This window comes from Rousettus aegyptiacus, unplaced genomic scaffold (assembly GCF_014176215.1).
Source record: "Rousettus aegyptiacus isolate mRouAeg1 unplaced genomic scaffold, mRouAeg1.p scaffold_m13_p_8, whole genome shotgun sequence".
Taxonomy (NCBI): Eukaryota; Metazoa; Chordata; class Mammalia; order Chiroptera; family Pteropodidae; genus Rousettus; species Rousettus aegyptiacus.
Window position 1 is genome coordinate 68,415,789 of NW_023416311.1, and position 15,888 is coordinate 68,431,676.

At 36.4% G+C, this 15,888-nt stretch overlaps 1 protein-coding gene across 2 annotated transcripts in view; it reads right to left on the minus strand.

Moving 5' to 3' along the window:
• Window positions 1–453: 453 nt before the first annotated feature.
• Window positions 454–15,888, minus strand: part of IQGAP2 (IQ motif containing GTPase activating protein 2) — a 248,303-nt gene continuing 232,868 nt past the window's right edge. For both annotated transcript variants that reach the window (XM_036225610.1, XM_036225611.1), the window contains exons 31-36: window positions 11,931–12,018; window positions 9,813–10,016; window positions 7,976–8,136; window positions 6,233–6,370; window positions 5,109–5,217; window positions 454–1,413 (exon numbers count right to left, since the gene is read on the minus strand). In XM_036225610.1, coding sequence (XP_036081503.1) covers window positions 1,300–1,413; window positions 5,109–5,217; window positions 6,233–6,370; window positions 7,976–8,136; window positions 9,813–10,016; window positions 11,931–12,018 — 814 coding nt within the window. In that variant the 3' untranslated portion in view covers window positions 454–1,299. The remainder of the gene's footprint in view (window positions 1,414–5,108; window positions 5,218–6,232; window positions 6,371–7,975; window positions 8,137–9,812; window positions 10,017–11,930; window positions 12,019–15,888) is intronic.

Below are 15,888 nucleotides of genomic sequence, written 5' to 3' on the forward strand. Positions count from 1 at the left end.
TCACTCTTTTTAAATAACAGGACCATCTCCTTCTCTACCCTGAGTTTTAACTGGGGACATGACTGCCTAGTTAGGAACCTAGCTTGCTGGGACCACATGACTAAGTTTCGGTCAATGGTATGAAAGGAGAAGTGACATGTGTAACTTAAAACACTTGCCCCGGGCTCCTTTTCCTGCTTCCTGCTGGCGGGGAGTCAATGACAAGAACAGGCCAGCCTGGATCCTTGGATAAACTTGTGGGCCTGCTCATATACCTTGGAACTACTGAATTTGAAACAAAACAAACTTCTATCTCATGTCAGCCACAGGATTTTGGCCCTCTGGGTCACAGCAGCTTACTCTGTACGCTATCTAGTGTGTACAACTATTGGTGTATTATTGCTTTTTGATAAGTCCCACCAAGAAACTTTTTCACTAAATGATTTGCATTTATTAAAACAACTAAAAAGCCAATTTAAGGTAATTTGGTAACATTTATTTTACAGGAAACAATTTTCAAAGAATACATTTAAAAACCATCTAGATACTGATTTTATTGCATTACAAAAACTTGAGAGGCACAATTGAAGTATTCAAATAAATTGTGAGGGGCGGAGGTGGGGGTGGGGGCTAAGATTGCTATCCACCTTGTTCTTTAGTCGCTTAAAGGCTCTGGGTACAAGAGTCTTTACCATGAGGCAGTAGTGCACTTCGTTTAGTAGGAATAAATCACATAAAATATATATTTTATACAGAAAGTGTTATTGTATTGTCACCTTCAATTACTTATAAAAACTTCATTTTAAATTGCACAAAAGTTTTCTTTAAAATTGATAACTCACAGAAGACAGGGCTCAGAACTAAGTATCTGTCTAAACAAGTCATTACAAATAATTAGGTTTCCATTTCTCCACAGATTAAAAAAAAAAATCTATGAAGAATTCCATTATTCGAATGGGAAATTTAAAATATTTTTTCATAGGAAAATAGTTTACACATTTGTCCCTGGTCAGCTACACTTATTCTCTCCTTACTTTAAAACAAATCACAAAATATTCAAAATTTTAAATCAGAGTACCTATTCCACAGTATAATGTAAAAGTGTTTACATTAATTCATTTTGTGTATCATTCTACTGTAGTATCAAATTATCAAAAAGGCACAATGGGTACATTCCTCAGAATAGTTTTGGTCTTTTTTTAAAAAAATCAATCACACGTTTATAAGCAGTGATTTCAATCATGTTTAAAAACAAAAATACTAAACAGATTCATTTCCCAATCCAGGTGATGCAGAATCCATGAAATTTCTGCAGGCACTTCACTTTCCATAGAATTTCTTGTTCAGCAGGTAGATGAGAAGGTTTACATTCACTTTAACCTTATCGAACATTTTCATTACAGCTACTCCCTCATATTGCATCTCCAGTAAATCCTGCAATTGTAAGGAACATTATTAAACCTCAAATTTAACATTTAGCACATTTGAAAAACATTCCAGAAGAATTTGTTCACAAAAATAAGATTAAGTGATCTAATGACCTACGTGGGGGTTCTTACACTTTAATGTGTTATCAGAATCACCTGGTTAAAAACACAGGCTACCTAAAACACAGATGGCTGGGCCCCACCCCCGGGATTTTCTGATTTTGTAGTTTTGGGGTGGGGGTCAAGAATCTGCATTTTAACAAGTTCCCTAGTGATGATCATATTGCTGGTCTGGGTGGCATATTTTCAGAATCACTTATCTAGATGAAAGAAAATAGATTTTTAGACTTGATAAAGACAATATGAAAGAAAACCATTATGATTAAGTTAATTCAAAACAAATGTTCTGGCAAGATGAGGCATATCCTTTAGATGCGCAGTGTTTTCTAAAGTGAAGCCAGTAAGATGATTCACTGGGGAGTGAAAAGGAGATTATAACTATTTTGATTTTTTTCTCATACTTTGTATATATAAAATATATGTAAAATTTAAATTTAATATGCATTTTATAAAGCACGTTTTGAGTATAGTGGTAGGAACATGTACACTTTACAAATAAATATGTACAAATAAAAAAAAGTGACCATGCTATTTACTGATGAAGTTGTGTGATCAAAATTTGGAGAAACACTGAACAAAGCAACTCCTCCCGATCTAGACTACTTCTGTTCCTGTACTGAGAACAAGCCTCATTTCCAAGACAGTTTACCATTGTTTCATTGCTACCATATAATAAAAAAAAAAACTCTCCTGCTAAAATTCATAACTGGGTCACACTAGCTATATACATGAGACTAAGCAGTAACATTTCACAATAAACACAGGACAGGAGGCCTTTCCCAAATAGAAGATATCATTCTTGAACAGCCCTAGCCTAATACCTAAGTCTTGTGCTCTTGTTTCTAGCTCTGAAAACTTCTTGGTTCTCAATGATAATGCCTCGTGTCTATATTAAGCAAGGCTAAGGCTATCTGCAGAAGTTGGAATCATCTTTGAGAGAACTTGGCTCTTGCCAGCTTTCTACTCTACTCCCTTAATTACCTCCAACTGTACTCAATTAACTCCTACATTATTTAGATATGTTTCTGGGACAGAAATTTCATAGGGAATTGAAGTTCTTTCTCAAGAAAGATTTTACCTATTAAAACGTAGTGGAGAATTACCTTTCCTTTGGGAAAGGCAATATCTGTTTATCCAAGTCTCTTATAAAAGAAACCGATATAGTTAAGTTGAAAAGGAATGGTGTATGCAGAGGAATTAGCTGGGCCCTGAAGGTGGGGAGCAGAGAAAATGTGATCACAATTGAAGTTGGAAGATTTTAGCCTTAGCTCCACCATTTGCTGACATACGATCTTGTAATATCACATAACCTCTCTAAAGTTCTGTTTCCTTGTATGTAAACTGAGAACACTGATAGCCTGACAGGGGTATTACTGGGCATGAAATCAAGGTATCTGCAAACACTTTTGTCAGCCACACTTGTCTTGTCAGGATCAACTGGAACCCTGTGAGGCAGGCAGTGGAGCAGAGCGATGAAGAGCTTGGACTCCAGCTGCCTCTTCCATAACGGGCTCTCCAAATCTCCATTTCTCAAATGGGTAAGGGAGAACACCAACTCTGTATAAACATGGGCTATTATCTGTATCAGCAGAACATCTTCATGTGAAGATAAGTCACACCTTCCAGTTATGTATATGGTCTATAGCAATATAATAATATAATATAATATAATATAATATAATATAATATAATATAATATAATATAATATAATATAACATAATATAGATATAATCTTTAGGAATTAAGGGAAGAGTGGGCTGAAGAAAACCTAGACACATAATATTAGAAGGAATCTATCTCCCTTAGATCTCTTGGATACTTCTGTCCTGTTTCCAGTCTTTGACTCACACTGCAGACCTGTTTATCATGTTTCTCTTTGGTAATTTACTTGATAATATAATTGTCTGAAAGTCATATGTATAAATAGAAGTCTGACTTTATGTGTGACAGCTATTACATGCAGGACCAGCCCCTTGGGCATTCAAATTGTGCAAGGTCTCATGATAAGAAGGGTCCTGCTCTTAGTTTAATGTTCTGCTGTCATCGTCTTGAAATTCTCAGTAATTTTGAATAAGGGCCTCTGCATTTTCATTTTGCAGTGAGTCTTGCAAATCCTGTAGCTGGCAATGACTTTAAAAATTTAGGGCTTATTAGCCACCTGCACTCAGCTATGGAGCAACATTTCACAATCAATTATGTGTATACATGAATGGTGTGACTAGCTAATCCTACTGCACATTGAACTCTTAACAAAGGAGCAAGTGAAGCTTGGTCTTTGTACCAGTGTTCAAAGGAAGCTGCATGGAATTCCTGAGGTTTTTCTAAACAGGTGTCTCCCAGTCACTTGGGATTCATCTGTCCAGTTGATATTGATTGGTTTTGGGTCATTTCCTTACTGGAAATCACCTGATATGTCTGCCACCTTTAGAGAAAAATCACTAACCAAGGACCATCACCACAGAACAACTTTCTCTTCCCATATTTATCTGTTACACAAAGTAACTCAAGACTTCCAGTTAAATTGTTAGATAGATACATTAAAGTTAGAAAACAATACAGTTCACTTAAGTATACTTTTCATAATGGTATCATTAATTTTCTCTCTGTATTCTAATTTACTCCATGATCTCAATGTCCTTATCACGCCCATTTAGTTCCCATTTTTCTTTTTAAGCTATAAGGACTACTAGATAGAAAAGGAAGGGAAGGGGAGGTAACTATAGGGTTGTCGGCGATGGGCTGAGCAGGCAGTAAGGCTGGAACTTACATCACTCCCAGTGGCTTATCAAGATGATTCCTGTAGATACATGCAGAATGCTTGGAAACCCTTTAACAAGTAGTTTGGGGCCTACGTAAATAACCGTCACTTCCATTTAAAAACTCTTACATGAAAAAGAAGAGCCCAGTTACTTCTGTGAATTGAATCTGTGCTAAGGATTAAGAAGTAGGATTGGGAGTGGATGAACTTAAACATTTGATTATACGCTCCATTTTTTTAGGACACAAAGAGCATTTCTTAGTTTTTGTTCAAGTATCTTTGGCTTAGATATGGTTCTTATGAGAAAATAGTAATAATTCAGACTGCAAACACCATTTTTCTATTTACAGACCATCTGTTTTACACAATGTCTTTCATTCATACGATCCCAAATATTTAACAATTAGATTCAAAAAACTGTTGTAAAAACAATTCTAGAGAAGAGAAAGACACAATGAAATCAGGAAAGTTCCAATCCTACGCATATAGACTCTTAGAAAGAAATGCGAGTTCCTAATAAAGGAAACTTTCCAGCCTCTACTTAATAGCTCTGAATCTTTCATATTATTCACTCTCAGTTTCATAATGGAAACATGACCTAGAAAAACTAACTGCTATGCTTTTGCCATCTAAAAGCATTTTAAGTTCCAATAATTTGAAAAATCATAGCTTTTAAAAACTAATCTTGCTAATGTTGGCAAATAAAGCTTATCTTAGTCACCTTTGTTGGACTTCATTGTTGTCGTGAAGAGTGTAAGCCAGGGGAACCACAAATGACCCACACTATAAAACTCGCCGCCAGTTTGTAGAAATCCCAGCTTACCTGAATATTGAGCTGCACCTTTTCCATCTCAACACCCAGAAACTTTGATTTGACATCAAAGATGCCCACGTCTTCAGTTGATGTGATATCAAACAGAATATTTTTAAACCTAGTGAAGAAAGGAACACATATGGATCTGCAAGTGTATGGTTAAAGCTGAAGCAAATTAATGAAATCCGAAGTTACTGTTCTTAGTGAATGGTCTGCTGGGAAAAACTAAGGAAGTCATCCCAAACCTCCCATCCCTTCCCCAACACTCAAACTAGGTTTGATGGCTCTTGTTGAGATCTATAGCTCATAGAGCACTGAAGTAGGTGATTTAAAAAAAAAAAAAAAGTGTAAAATATGGCTCTTGCTCTTAAAGAGCATACAATATAGTTGGAAATATATGAGATTCACAGAATATGAGAATTATTGACTTATACCACTGACAGGCCAGTTGAGTATTTTAGAACCTTCCAAGATGAAGAAGCATTTTCTCTGAGTTGGTGTAGTAAGGAGAATGTTTGCTAGCATAAATGAAATAGAAGCCAAGCCTTGAGGGAAGGCAGGAGTTAGGAAGGAGGAGTGGGGTTGGCTTCCCCCAGACAAAGGACAAGGGAGTGATGGGGTACGGGGCTCATGGGACCTTTAAAAATGAAGAACCTAGTGGCGCCTGGAGTGGGGCTCAAGTGCACACAGACAGCACACTGCCGGGGGGGCTCTGACCCGGCGTGGGCACGCAGTCGTGGCTTTAAAATTAGAAAGGCACTATTTTTCAATTGTAAATAATCTCATTGATTAAAAAACCGAAAGAAGGCCTTTATTCTCACTGTATGACTCAGCTCTTCTGAAGGGAAGAGGGAGGCTGGCAAATCCAGACGCACTGGACAAACCGTGGGAAACATAACCACTCGATCAGCACTTCGTACAAACCACGACACTAGATGCTCAAGGCCTGATGGGAAGAAGATTAGAGATGACAATACATGTCTTTTCCCCCTGTCATCTGTAATCAGGAGAAAGCCTTGATAGACCAAATAAATCTCTTCAAAGGCCGCAGGAAACCAAAGAAATGTGAGTCAAATTTAATGGGGGTGACTAGAGGGTGTTTGAGTTCTGTGCAGATTCCAGGTCCCACTCACTGGTTTGTCTGCAGATCGTCTATTCCCAGCAGGACACCCTTCTCATGCAGCTTTGCTGCCGAGTACTTCACTGGCTTCGCTCTCCTCATCCCTTTGGGTTCTCCTTTTCCATCTACTTTAATCGATCTCCGAGAATTCCTAGCAAAATAAGAAGAAACCGTCTGTCGTCACGATGGCAAATCGGATGGTTCTGGTAGTGCGATAACCAGGTCCGGGGTGCATCCCACTGCTCAGGCCTGGCCCCCACAGCATCGGACGTGCAACTTTCTATCTTGTGGCAGTAGATGTCAATTTTCCCCATGCAGTAAAACCTCACTATGAACTGCTTAAGGGAACGCTATTTTCAAAGTGACTAAAGTGTGAATTACAGATTCCCCCCCCCCCATAAAACTAGTACTCTATTTTTTCAGGCATATTGAACTAAGTGGCTTTATTAAGTCATTTTGCAAGCCAACTTTAGAGCAATAACATAAGCTGCACACTGCTAAGTAAAGGTGCCACTAGGACTGCTTTAATTTATTTAACGAATACAATGTAGCCTGCACTGTTCTAAGTGCTTTATAAATATTGCCTCACATTTACAAAATTAACATTTCCATAGTGCTTTGAAATAAATGAAATTCCTTCCTTATATGTTATTTCATTTGGCTCTCATACAGTACTTGCGAGTCTGGTACTCCTAATCTCACCTTGAAGATGAGAATAGAGAAGGTTGCAGAGAAGTTAGTTCACTGGACTGGTTCAAGATCACACAATGTGACAGAGAATCAGAACTCAAATCCAGTTCATTTGACTGCAAGGCCTGTAAAATGCCTTTGAGTAGTTGCAGTAAATATGTAAAGAAAACCCTTAACAACTTTATTTCTAGAGAATGTCAGCTTGACCAAAGTTTTCCTCCCAGGAATAGAGTACAGGTAATTTACAGAGCAAAGCAAATGAACTGAAATTCAGAATGAGTGTGGTTCAAACAAATGAGGCTTAAATTTGGTTATTTCACTTCATCAAATCTTGTAAGATTAATGCAATTGATTTTTCCATACAGCACCATTTCCTACTGTCGATTTGACTACAGTGATTACAAAAAAATATATTACATATTTAAATGGACAATTAAAACTTTATTAGTATTGACCTTAGTCTAGTGATAAGAATAATTATGAGCAAATCATACTCATTAACAGTGGTTTTATCATATATTAACAATCTATAATATGTATGCTAATGGATAACAGAGAACTGCCAAATTTTGTCGTTATGTTGGTAACGATTTTTTAAAACCACTAAGCAATTTAAAGTCATTAAACTGCACTGTGCAATTAGTAAACATCTGGAATTATCAGACATTATCAAGAACATAAAATACTCTTTATTGTAAACATTCCAAAAACAAGAGTAATTTTTCTTTAATAGTGCTTAAAAGACACCTTTCACTGAAAAAGACAAAAGGAATAATGGAAGTATTTCCTCAAGTGTTAAAGCTACTTGCTTAAAATACAACAGAGTAAGCTACTTTAATTTCAAGTGTGAAATTATGCTGATGGGGAATTAAAAAGTTTCTAACTTCACTCCTGACTTCTTAGGTCACAGTGGTAAATTCTAAAACTAAGATTCTAGTTTTTGGCTATAAAATAAAGTAAAAAGTTTGCTTCTAAATCCTATCCAACAACTCAGGATTGTAAAAGAATTGACACTCCATATAAATCATGACATCACAAATGAATTGAATATGTGATTTTAACTTACTTTCTTTTTAAGTTGTCTAAACAAGTCTTTATGTAGGTGTCATAATAATTAATTTGCTCTTCATAGAATGTTGCCTTCTCGTTAAGTGCTTTCAAGGTCTGCTGAAGTTTTGCCAACTCAGCTTTTCGAAGCTTACGATAGACTCTTTGATTTCGAATATCCTAAAACGACAAGTAAAGGCTATGGATATGAGATTTAAGCAGAAGTTTGCTTTACAATCTTGCCAATTTGGGGCAAGACGACCATCAAGTATTAAATTACTATCTATGACTGTTACCTTGTAGTTTATCTTAGTCACATTTTAATCCCTCTCACCATTCCCTTTTCACTTCGTAACTAGCAAGTGTCTATATACTGCTTCAAAAGAGTTGCTAAGGTTTATTTTTTTTCTTGATAGAAAAGCAAACAAACGATTTTAGAATAACCATACAATTAATTTAAGGAAAAAATAGTGTTTTAAAAGGGGCACAAGGAAGACCTGAGGAGACAAGAAATTTCTTCAGCATTCTTTGAACATGCCACTTTGAAGAATACGCTGAGAAGGTTTACATTTAATCATTGCATTCATTTTAGAAATAAGTAAAAATCAACACATTTTTAAATCCGGAAACTCTCAAGGTTTGCAAAACCAACAAACGAACTCTTAAGACTGACTGAAAACAATGAACGTTGTAACTATATAACTAATACTTGGATTTAAATAGAGTTCCTAGAACATAGTTATTAAAGCTGCTTACAGCTTACAAAACTATGCTACATTTAAAACTTAAAGATATTTATTTTTGTAATTCTAGTTGGTAAATTATGAAAATGTTTCATTTAAGAAAATGGTGCCTGTTTAATATTATTTTTCCGTTGTGGACAAATTAGTAACATCCCCCATGGAATTCAAATACAGACAGACAAACATACCCTTGTTAAGTAAAAATTCACTAAATAGAATCTTTTGGTGAATGCCCTCATGATACCTTTTTTCTTTTTTAAGTCAAAAGCATTGACTTCTCTATTACATAGTGCCAAAGAGAAATATTTTCCACCCCAGAGCTATAGCAAAAAATGTGTCACTCAGGCTAGGTGGAATAAGCCTAATGCCAGAACTGACCATGACTTTCCATAGATGCATGAAGCTGAGTGCATTTCCCTCGCAGAAGGTAAAAAGTTAAAATTTTTTTCTGATCACTCAACTGCCCTTAACCTCCAGGTCGATTTTCATTGGTGTGTTTGGATTAAAAAAAAAACAAAAAAACAAAATGTCCTTTGAACCCAAATATCCTTTGAAACCAAATTTCCTTATCCTTGGCAAACAGATCTCAGCCAGTTCCTGTGATGTTTCCTTGCACTAATTTGAGATCCTTTTCTCAGGAAGTTTCTCAACTGTAAAAATATGGGACGAGAAAACAGAAACTAACCTTTTAAGTCAGAATAGCATTTAGGCTAAACTACTTAGAGGCAAATTCTGAGTGACATAGAGTCACCATCTCAGTGTCAGGTCCTAAGGACAAATGGGCAAAACACTAACGGTTAACTTAAGAAAGAACTCTTCTGAAAGTGTCATTTTTAAAACCAGTAGGTATTGCTTAAAGGTATAGGCAAAACCTGTCTATTACATTTCCTGATCATTTTTTTTCTAGTGTGTGTCAACTTTCCTAATGATGTAGGGGAGTTGTGATTATTCTCTAGTAAAAGTCATCAACTGCTTTGAAAATTAAAAATCTTGTCATATCGACCATTGTGTATACAACCACGAATCTCTCTTGTCACCTCACTGATCGCCTGGCATGTGACCAATGATTAGCAAACATCTGCTAAGTGAAGAAAGAATACTATTTCCAAAAACCTTGGCAATTTCATTGAGAATGTCTTGGTATTTATTTTTGGATGACACGAGTCCCATCTGTTCCAATGTCCGAAGATTCCTCTGGATTTTCCTCTTCTTCTGCTCAATGGGAAGCTGTGCATCTTCAACCATTTGTTGCATTTCTTCTGGAGTCTTGGAATCTTTAATTGCACGGCTCACCATATCTGTGGCATGATCTGTTTCCTGAAAAGGGAATATCAAGATGTTGCTCTTTCCCTGATCTCCCATCTCACAAGGTGAGTTAATGTCAAAATGAAAGAAGTCCTCAATCCAAAGTTCAAAGACCAGAATGCATTCTTCATGGGTTTTGAAATAGGTCTTTGAGAAGGAATTCATATTTTTGAGAAACATAGCAGTGATGACAGGCCTAATTTGGACAAAATTCTAATAGTGACTTAACAGCTAAGGCAACAAATCACCTTAGTAATGGACATAGTATAATGGATAACTGATATTTTGTAATTCCTTGGATAAAAGGATTTCAATTCCTGGATAGTCCCATAGAGGAAACTAAAATTAGATTATCCATTAAAATTTGGCCTTGAGAACCTGCTGAACTCTTACATATCAGCTATATTTATGGAGATTCATAAGCTAAGAAGGCAGTCAAAGACCTTTGTTCTGATAAGGGAATCATTTCCAAACTACTATCTTTAAAACACTTGAGTTTCTTTGAACCAAAGGGAATAAGAGTATCCTAGCACACAATAAGTTCTCAAATAAATGATGAGTAAATCAATGAATAAATCTGGCTAATTTGTAAAAAAAAAACAAAACCCAAAACAAAAAACAAACAAACAAACAAAACCCAAACAACAACGACAACAATAAAAAGAGACTGGTGTTATTTCTATTTCATTATACTACACAACTGATGCACAAATAAAGTCTAAGGACATAAATATTATCAGACACATGTTGGACAGGTCAACATTATAGACACAGGAACGGTTTACCAGGTTAGCAGTAAAGAACAACAGTAGCAGCAGTAACCAACTTAATATGTGCCGGATATTATTCTGCCCTCTTAACATATTTTAGCTCATTTATTCCTGTCCATAAACTGAATACTACTACTATTATTATTATTATTCTCATTTTACAGTTGAGGAAATTGAGGCATAGAAATATTTCTAAGTGCCCATTGTTACCCAACTAGGATATTCAGAGCTATACTTAATCTCAGAAGTCTGTGTTCTTAGAGACTGTATTACATTTGGGGAAAAACAAAATACCAATAAGAACTAAAATTCTCATACAAAATTAGTAGGATATTCTATCCATATTGCTTTAAAAAAATGTTCACACATCAACAAACAATAGGTAACTTGGTTTTATTTCATATTTTTTAACTTAAAAACTGTGACAAAATTATTTCTTGGCAATCAATTAAATTAAGAATGATTCAGGAATATTATGTGTAGCTCTGCTCAGAAGTAACTAACTAGATAATTTTGTTAACTTTTGTTTAGGAAGTGGCAATTATTGATACTAAAGTAATGACAACGAAATTAATTCAGAACTAAGCAATGATGTATTTAAAAGATGTTGATAAAAAAATTTAATGCAACATTGTTATGAAACTTTACTTACACCTCGATAATGGTGCTCTGACCCAATAGACTCAAGACATTCGCTCCTGAAGCATTTAGAAAACAGTTTTAATGTGAGACACTTCTTCGTTTCTTTAAGTTAGGAAATACATAAAATATGAAAGGCATTTTTCTACATCCTGTAGACCAGACCTACCTCTTAACAGACTTATCTGCCCATCCACTGACTGATAAAGTTTATGATGAACATTCAGAGGCTTTGAAAGACCCAGAACTATCTTTCTAGTATAGGACAAAATTATATTCAGCATAAATTTGGTGCTGTGTTTTCTATTTAATTTCCATTGATACTCTATAGATTTTATATATAGTTGAACTCTTTGGCCAGAGTAACAGATAAAATTCCTTACTTCTAAATCATGTCAGATACAGTTTCTCTGAGATAACAGTAAACATTTGGCATGAAGATTAATAAAGGTTATTATATATGTTAATATATAATAATATAACTGTGGGACTTATTTTACATTCAAAGATGAATTACCTGTTGTGTAGTTGCTGGTGTCTCTAAGATTTCTGTCAATGTGCTCCCTGGCTGGTTCCGGATTACATCGATTATCAGCTTTTTGGTCCTTACAAAATAGAGAAAGAAGAGAAAGACTTTCAGACGGTAGTACTGATGTATGAAAATCCGCTTCTGCTGAATGAGTGCACAAACACATACAAAAATGAAGCTTCAAAGATAACCCCTTGAAATAAAACAGTCTTGCAGAAATTCACCACATCTGCACTAAGGCTCCCAAAAATTTGTGAATGCTTGATAATCAGAGTCTAGGTCTTATATGCATGATGTAGTAGGATTATACTCTCAGTCACATAAGGTTCCTTTTCTAAATGCTTTTTCTTCTTTTTAGACTGAGGCTACTTTTTGATGAGCAGGAGGGACAAGTGCTGATTTGGCCCGCTGCTCTAGAGGGTGCAAGAATGATATCTAATATCCCCCCTTTCCTGACTTTAATAACATTTAAACTTCTGAGCCTGTTTAATACATCATAAGACTTAGGAGACAGACCAACTGATAGCCTGCCTGCTCTGAGAAACAGCTGGAAGGCCAGCCCGAGCAGAACTCCCACATGGGCTGTGGAGGCTTTGGCTGATGGCCGACACAGCAGCTAGGAGGATGAGTGTTTAAGAACCTCAGATCTGGTGAAGAAACTAACAGAATGGCTCGGATCCTTGTCTTCAGGTGGTAGAGAACAGAAGAGCTGCTCTGTAGAAAGTTAGGAGCTGGAAAACTCCTCTAAAAATGCTAAACCTATGTATTTTTCCATGTGTTCTTTATGGTAATCAGCCACCTCTTTCTAAAGGCAAATGGTCAAGTTTGCTCACTTTTATGCAATATGGGGACAGTATTACTGGATATAGCTTTCCTTCCAAAAAAAAAGGAAACAAGCAGAAGTTGCCTTAAGTTATAAACATGTCTTTCATTGTCTTATGTTTCATTTTTATTGCAGTTCTGTTGTTGCATTTAACCTCTGTTCTTTCAAAGGCATTACACAGTATCACTGGATGATGAATTTCTTCCTCAACTACAACAGGAAATGTTCACACAGCATGAAAATTGGCAAATGCAAACAAAACATTATTAAGTTTGGAAGCATGGGGCAACTGCTCCCAAATGACAGAGTAAACCCTTAGTTAATTCTAAAAATGTTATTTTTTTTTAAAAAAGGATAAATCAATAAACCATCTGTAAACATTATTTTTCTCACTTCTTACTTATTGCAAGTCTGTATGAAAAGAATGATCACAACCATTTCCTATGACCCACGACCCTTCACTGCTGGGGATTTATGGACTGTCTGGGAGTGCACAGATAAACACTCTGCCAAGAGTCAAAGGTGGGCACCCAGCTAATTATAGCCACATGAGACATGGCACTGTTCCTAAGGCAGCTTAGAGAGCCAAGTCTCGTTCCCTCCCCACGCGACCCCTTCCTCCAATCATCATTATAAATATATTAAACAGGAACACTGAGTTAAAAATAAAAGCTTTGGATGATTTAAAAAATGTAAACACAGTGACTGTTTCTTATTTGAAATAATATTCTAGGAACTACTTATGATATATGCTTCCAAGAAACTCCCAGCTCATCTCTCTTTAGAGAAGCTATCTGATGACCGAAATGACTGGGGTTACTAAAGTGTGCCCTGACAGAGACAAAAGAGGTTTATTTGCTCAAGAATTTTGGAGCATAAACTGCCCATACAGCCTTTTTCCTTGGAATTTTGCTTTATGTCAGGCCTGTGGAATCCACCACCAAAGTTCTACCCCAGATATTCCATGTATAAGTCATATCCAGTTTCATGACAAGGAAGTCACCACCGCACCTGCGGTGTGCCCAGTGGTTAAGAACATTGGGATCAGACAGAGCTGAGGGTCAAATTGGGGCTGCTGTTGCTCACTAGTTGTGCAGATCTGTATAAATTAAATAATCCCTATAGCCCCCCCCCCCATTTACATAATGGGAATCTCTCTGAGGACTGATGCAAAGATCGAATGAAAACATGTACGCAAAGCCTTTTGCTAGAGTCTGACATGTGGTAAGCACTCACACGGTCACTAAAGCTGTGCTGCCCAAAATGGCAGCCACTGGCCAAAGATGGCATTTGAGCACTTGAACCATGGCCAGTCCAAACTGAGATGTACTATAAGTATGAAACACACACTGGATTTTGAAGGCTTAGTATGAAAAGATGTACAATGGTCTCATTAATAGTTTTTTTACACTAATTACATATTGAAATAACATTATGGCTATATTGAGTTAAATAAAATATAATTAATTTCACCTCTTTTATAAAAGTGTGGCTTCTTGAAAATTTAAAATTACTTGTGTGGCTCATATCCAATTTCTTTTGGTGAGTGCAGCATTGGAACATTCCATTCTTAAAAGGGAAGCTCACTCTGAGGCCTGCCTTCCAGTGATATCCACTCACTGGACCTAATCAGTCGTAGGACTTCAGCACTAAGGGGACCCTGAGGGGAACAGTCTAACCTCTGATTTTACCAATGAGGAAACGAAGACCTAAGAGGTTCAATGGTTACACAAAGATCACACTCTATTTTCTAGAGTTGCGGAAAACAAATTGGATTCTCTTTCCACACCATCGGCCTTCATAAACCTGCAGAGAGATGCCAGAACCATGTCTTCATCCTATCTTCTACCATCTTTCTTTCTTGCAAGTGAAACCCCTCAGTTCCCTAAGCCTCTTCACAATTAGATTTAAAGAGAGTTCATAGTCCTGCTCACATTTCAGTTTGCCGATGACCTTAAGACATGTCCCCTTCCCCTAGCCCAATGCAAACACAATATTCTAGTTATGGTCTGACTAGTATAAATCAACTGGTTAGAGTATTGGCCCCATGACTGTTCAAACAATATGTAAGACAGGCTGATAAAACCAAGGACTCTGCACCCTATCTGAATGTTGAGGTATTTAACTTGGAGGAAGAATTAAGAAAAAAAATACATCTGCGTATTCATCATAGCTGTGCTTGAATCCCACTGTCGGTAAATGAGACCACATGGTGTTTGTCAACTAGTGTGGCTCCTTAGGTTTGACTACTCAGATGGCACCTTTTATTATACTTGAACCAGTAGCATTCCTGAACCTCCCCCTCTGTCATTGTCTTACAAGCTTGAAAGAAATTTAGTGTTTGTGGCAGTTAAGGGATATTTCCAATTGTTTAAAATTCTAATAACATGAGTATACATTTTTATCACTCTACCTCAAACATCACCTTAGCCAGTTAGTTCTCATATCAGTTTGGACCAAAAGCAAGGAAATCTCGCAATTGGGATGATGGATGCCTAAACTGAATCATGTGATAGGAAAAAAATTCTTAAGAGATGACAACTTAAGCACTTAGGCAGCTAAGTATGATTAAAAACCACAAATATTGCCTTTTATTTAAACGCACATACTTTCGTAGAAAAACAAGCTTAATAAAAGCCATAAGGCTCACATATTTTACATTGAATCATAACGTATAATGAGATTTACAATTGTGTAGTTCTAATTTATAAGATGTTAATGCATGGATTCATCTGCTCGTCACAGCCTTTCCTTCTCCTTCTCCCTCTCCCCACTTCTCCATTTGATTGGATATGAAAACTGATGGTTAGGCGACTTGCTCTGAGTCCTACAGCTAATTAGTGAAAGTAAAGGGCTCTGCCAATAGCAGGATTTTGAAGTGAGGCCAAAGGAAGGTCTTCTAGAAGCCAGAAGTCTATGAAAGCAGTGAATTATCAGATAATAAACCAATAGCCTTTTTTCGTATCAATGGAAAAGTTGATCCTACAATTTACATGGAATTGCAAGTCACCTCAAAAAGCCAAAAGCATCTAGGGGGGAAAAAAGTTGAATGACTCATACTTCCCAATTCAAAATTTACTAGAAAACCACAGTGATTATCACAATGTGGTACTGGTATAAGGA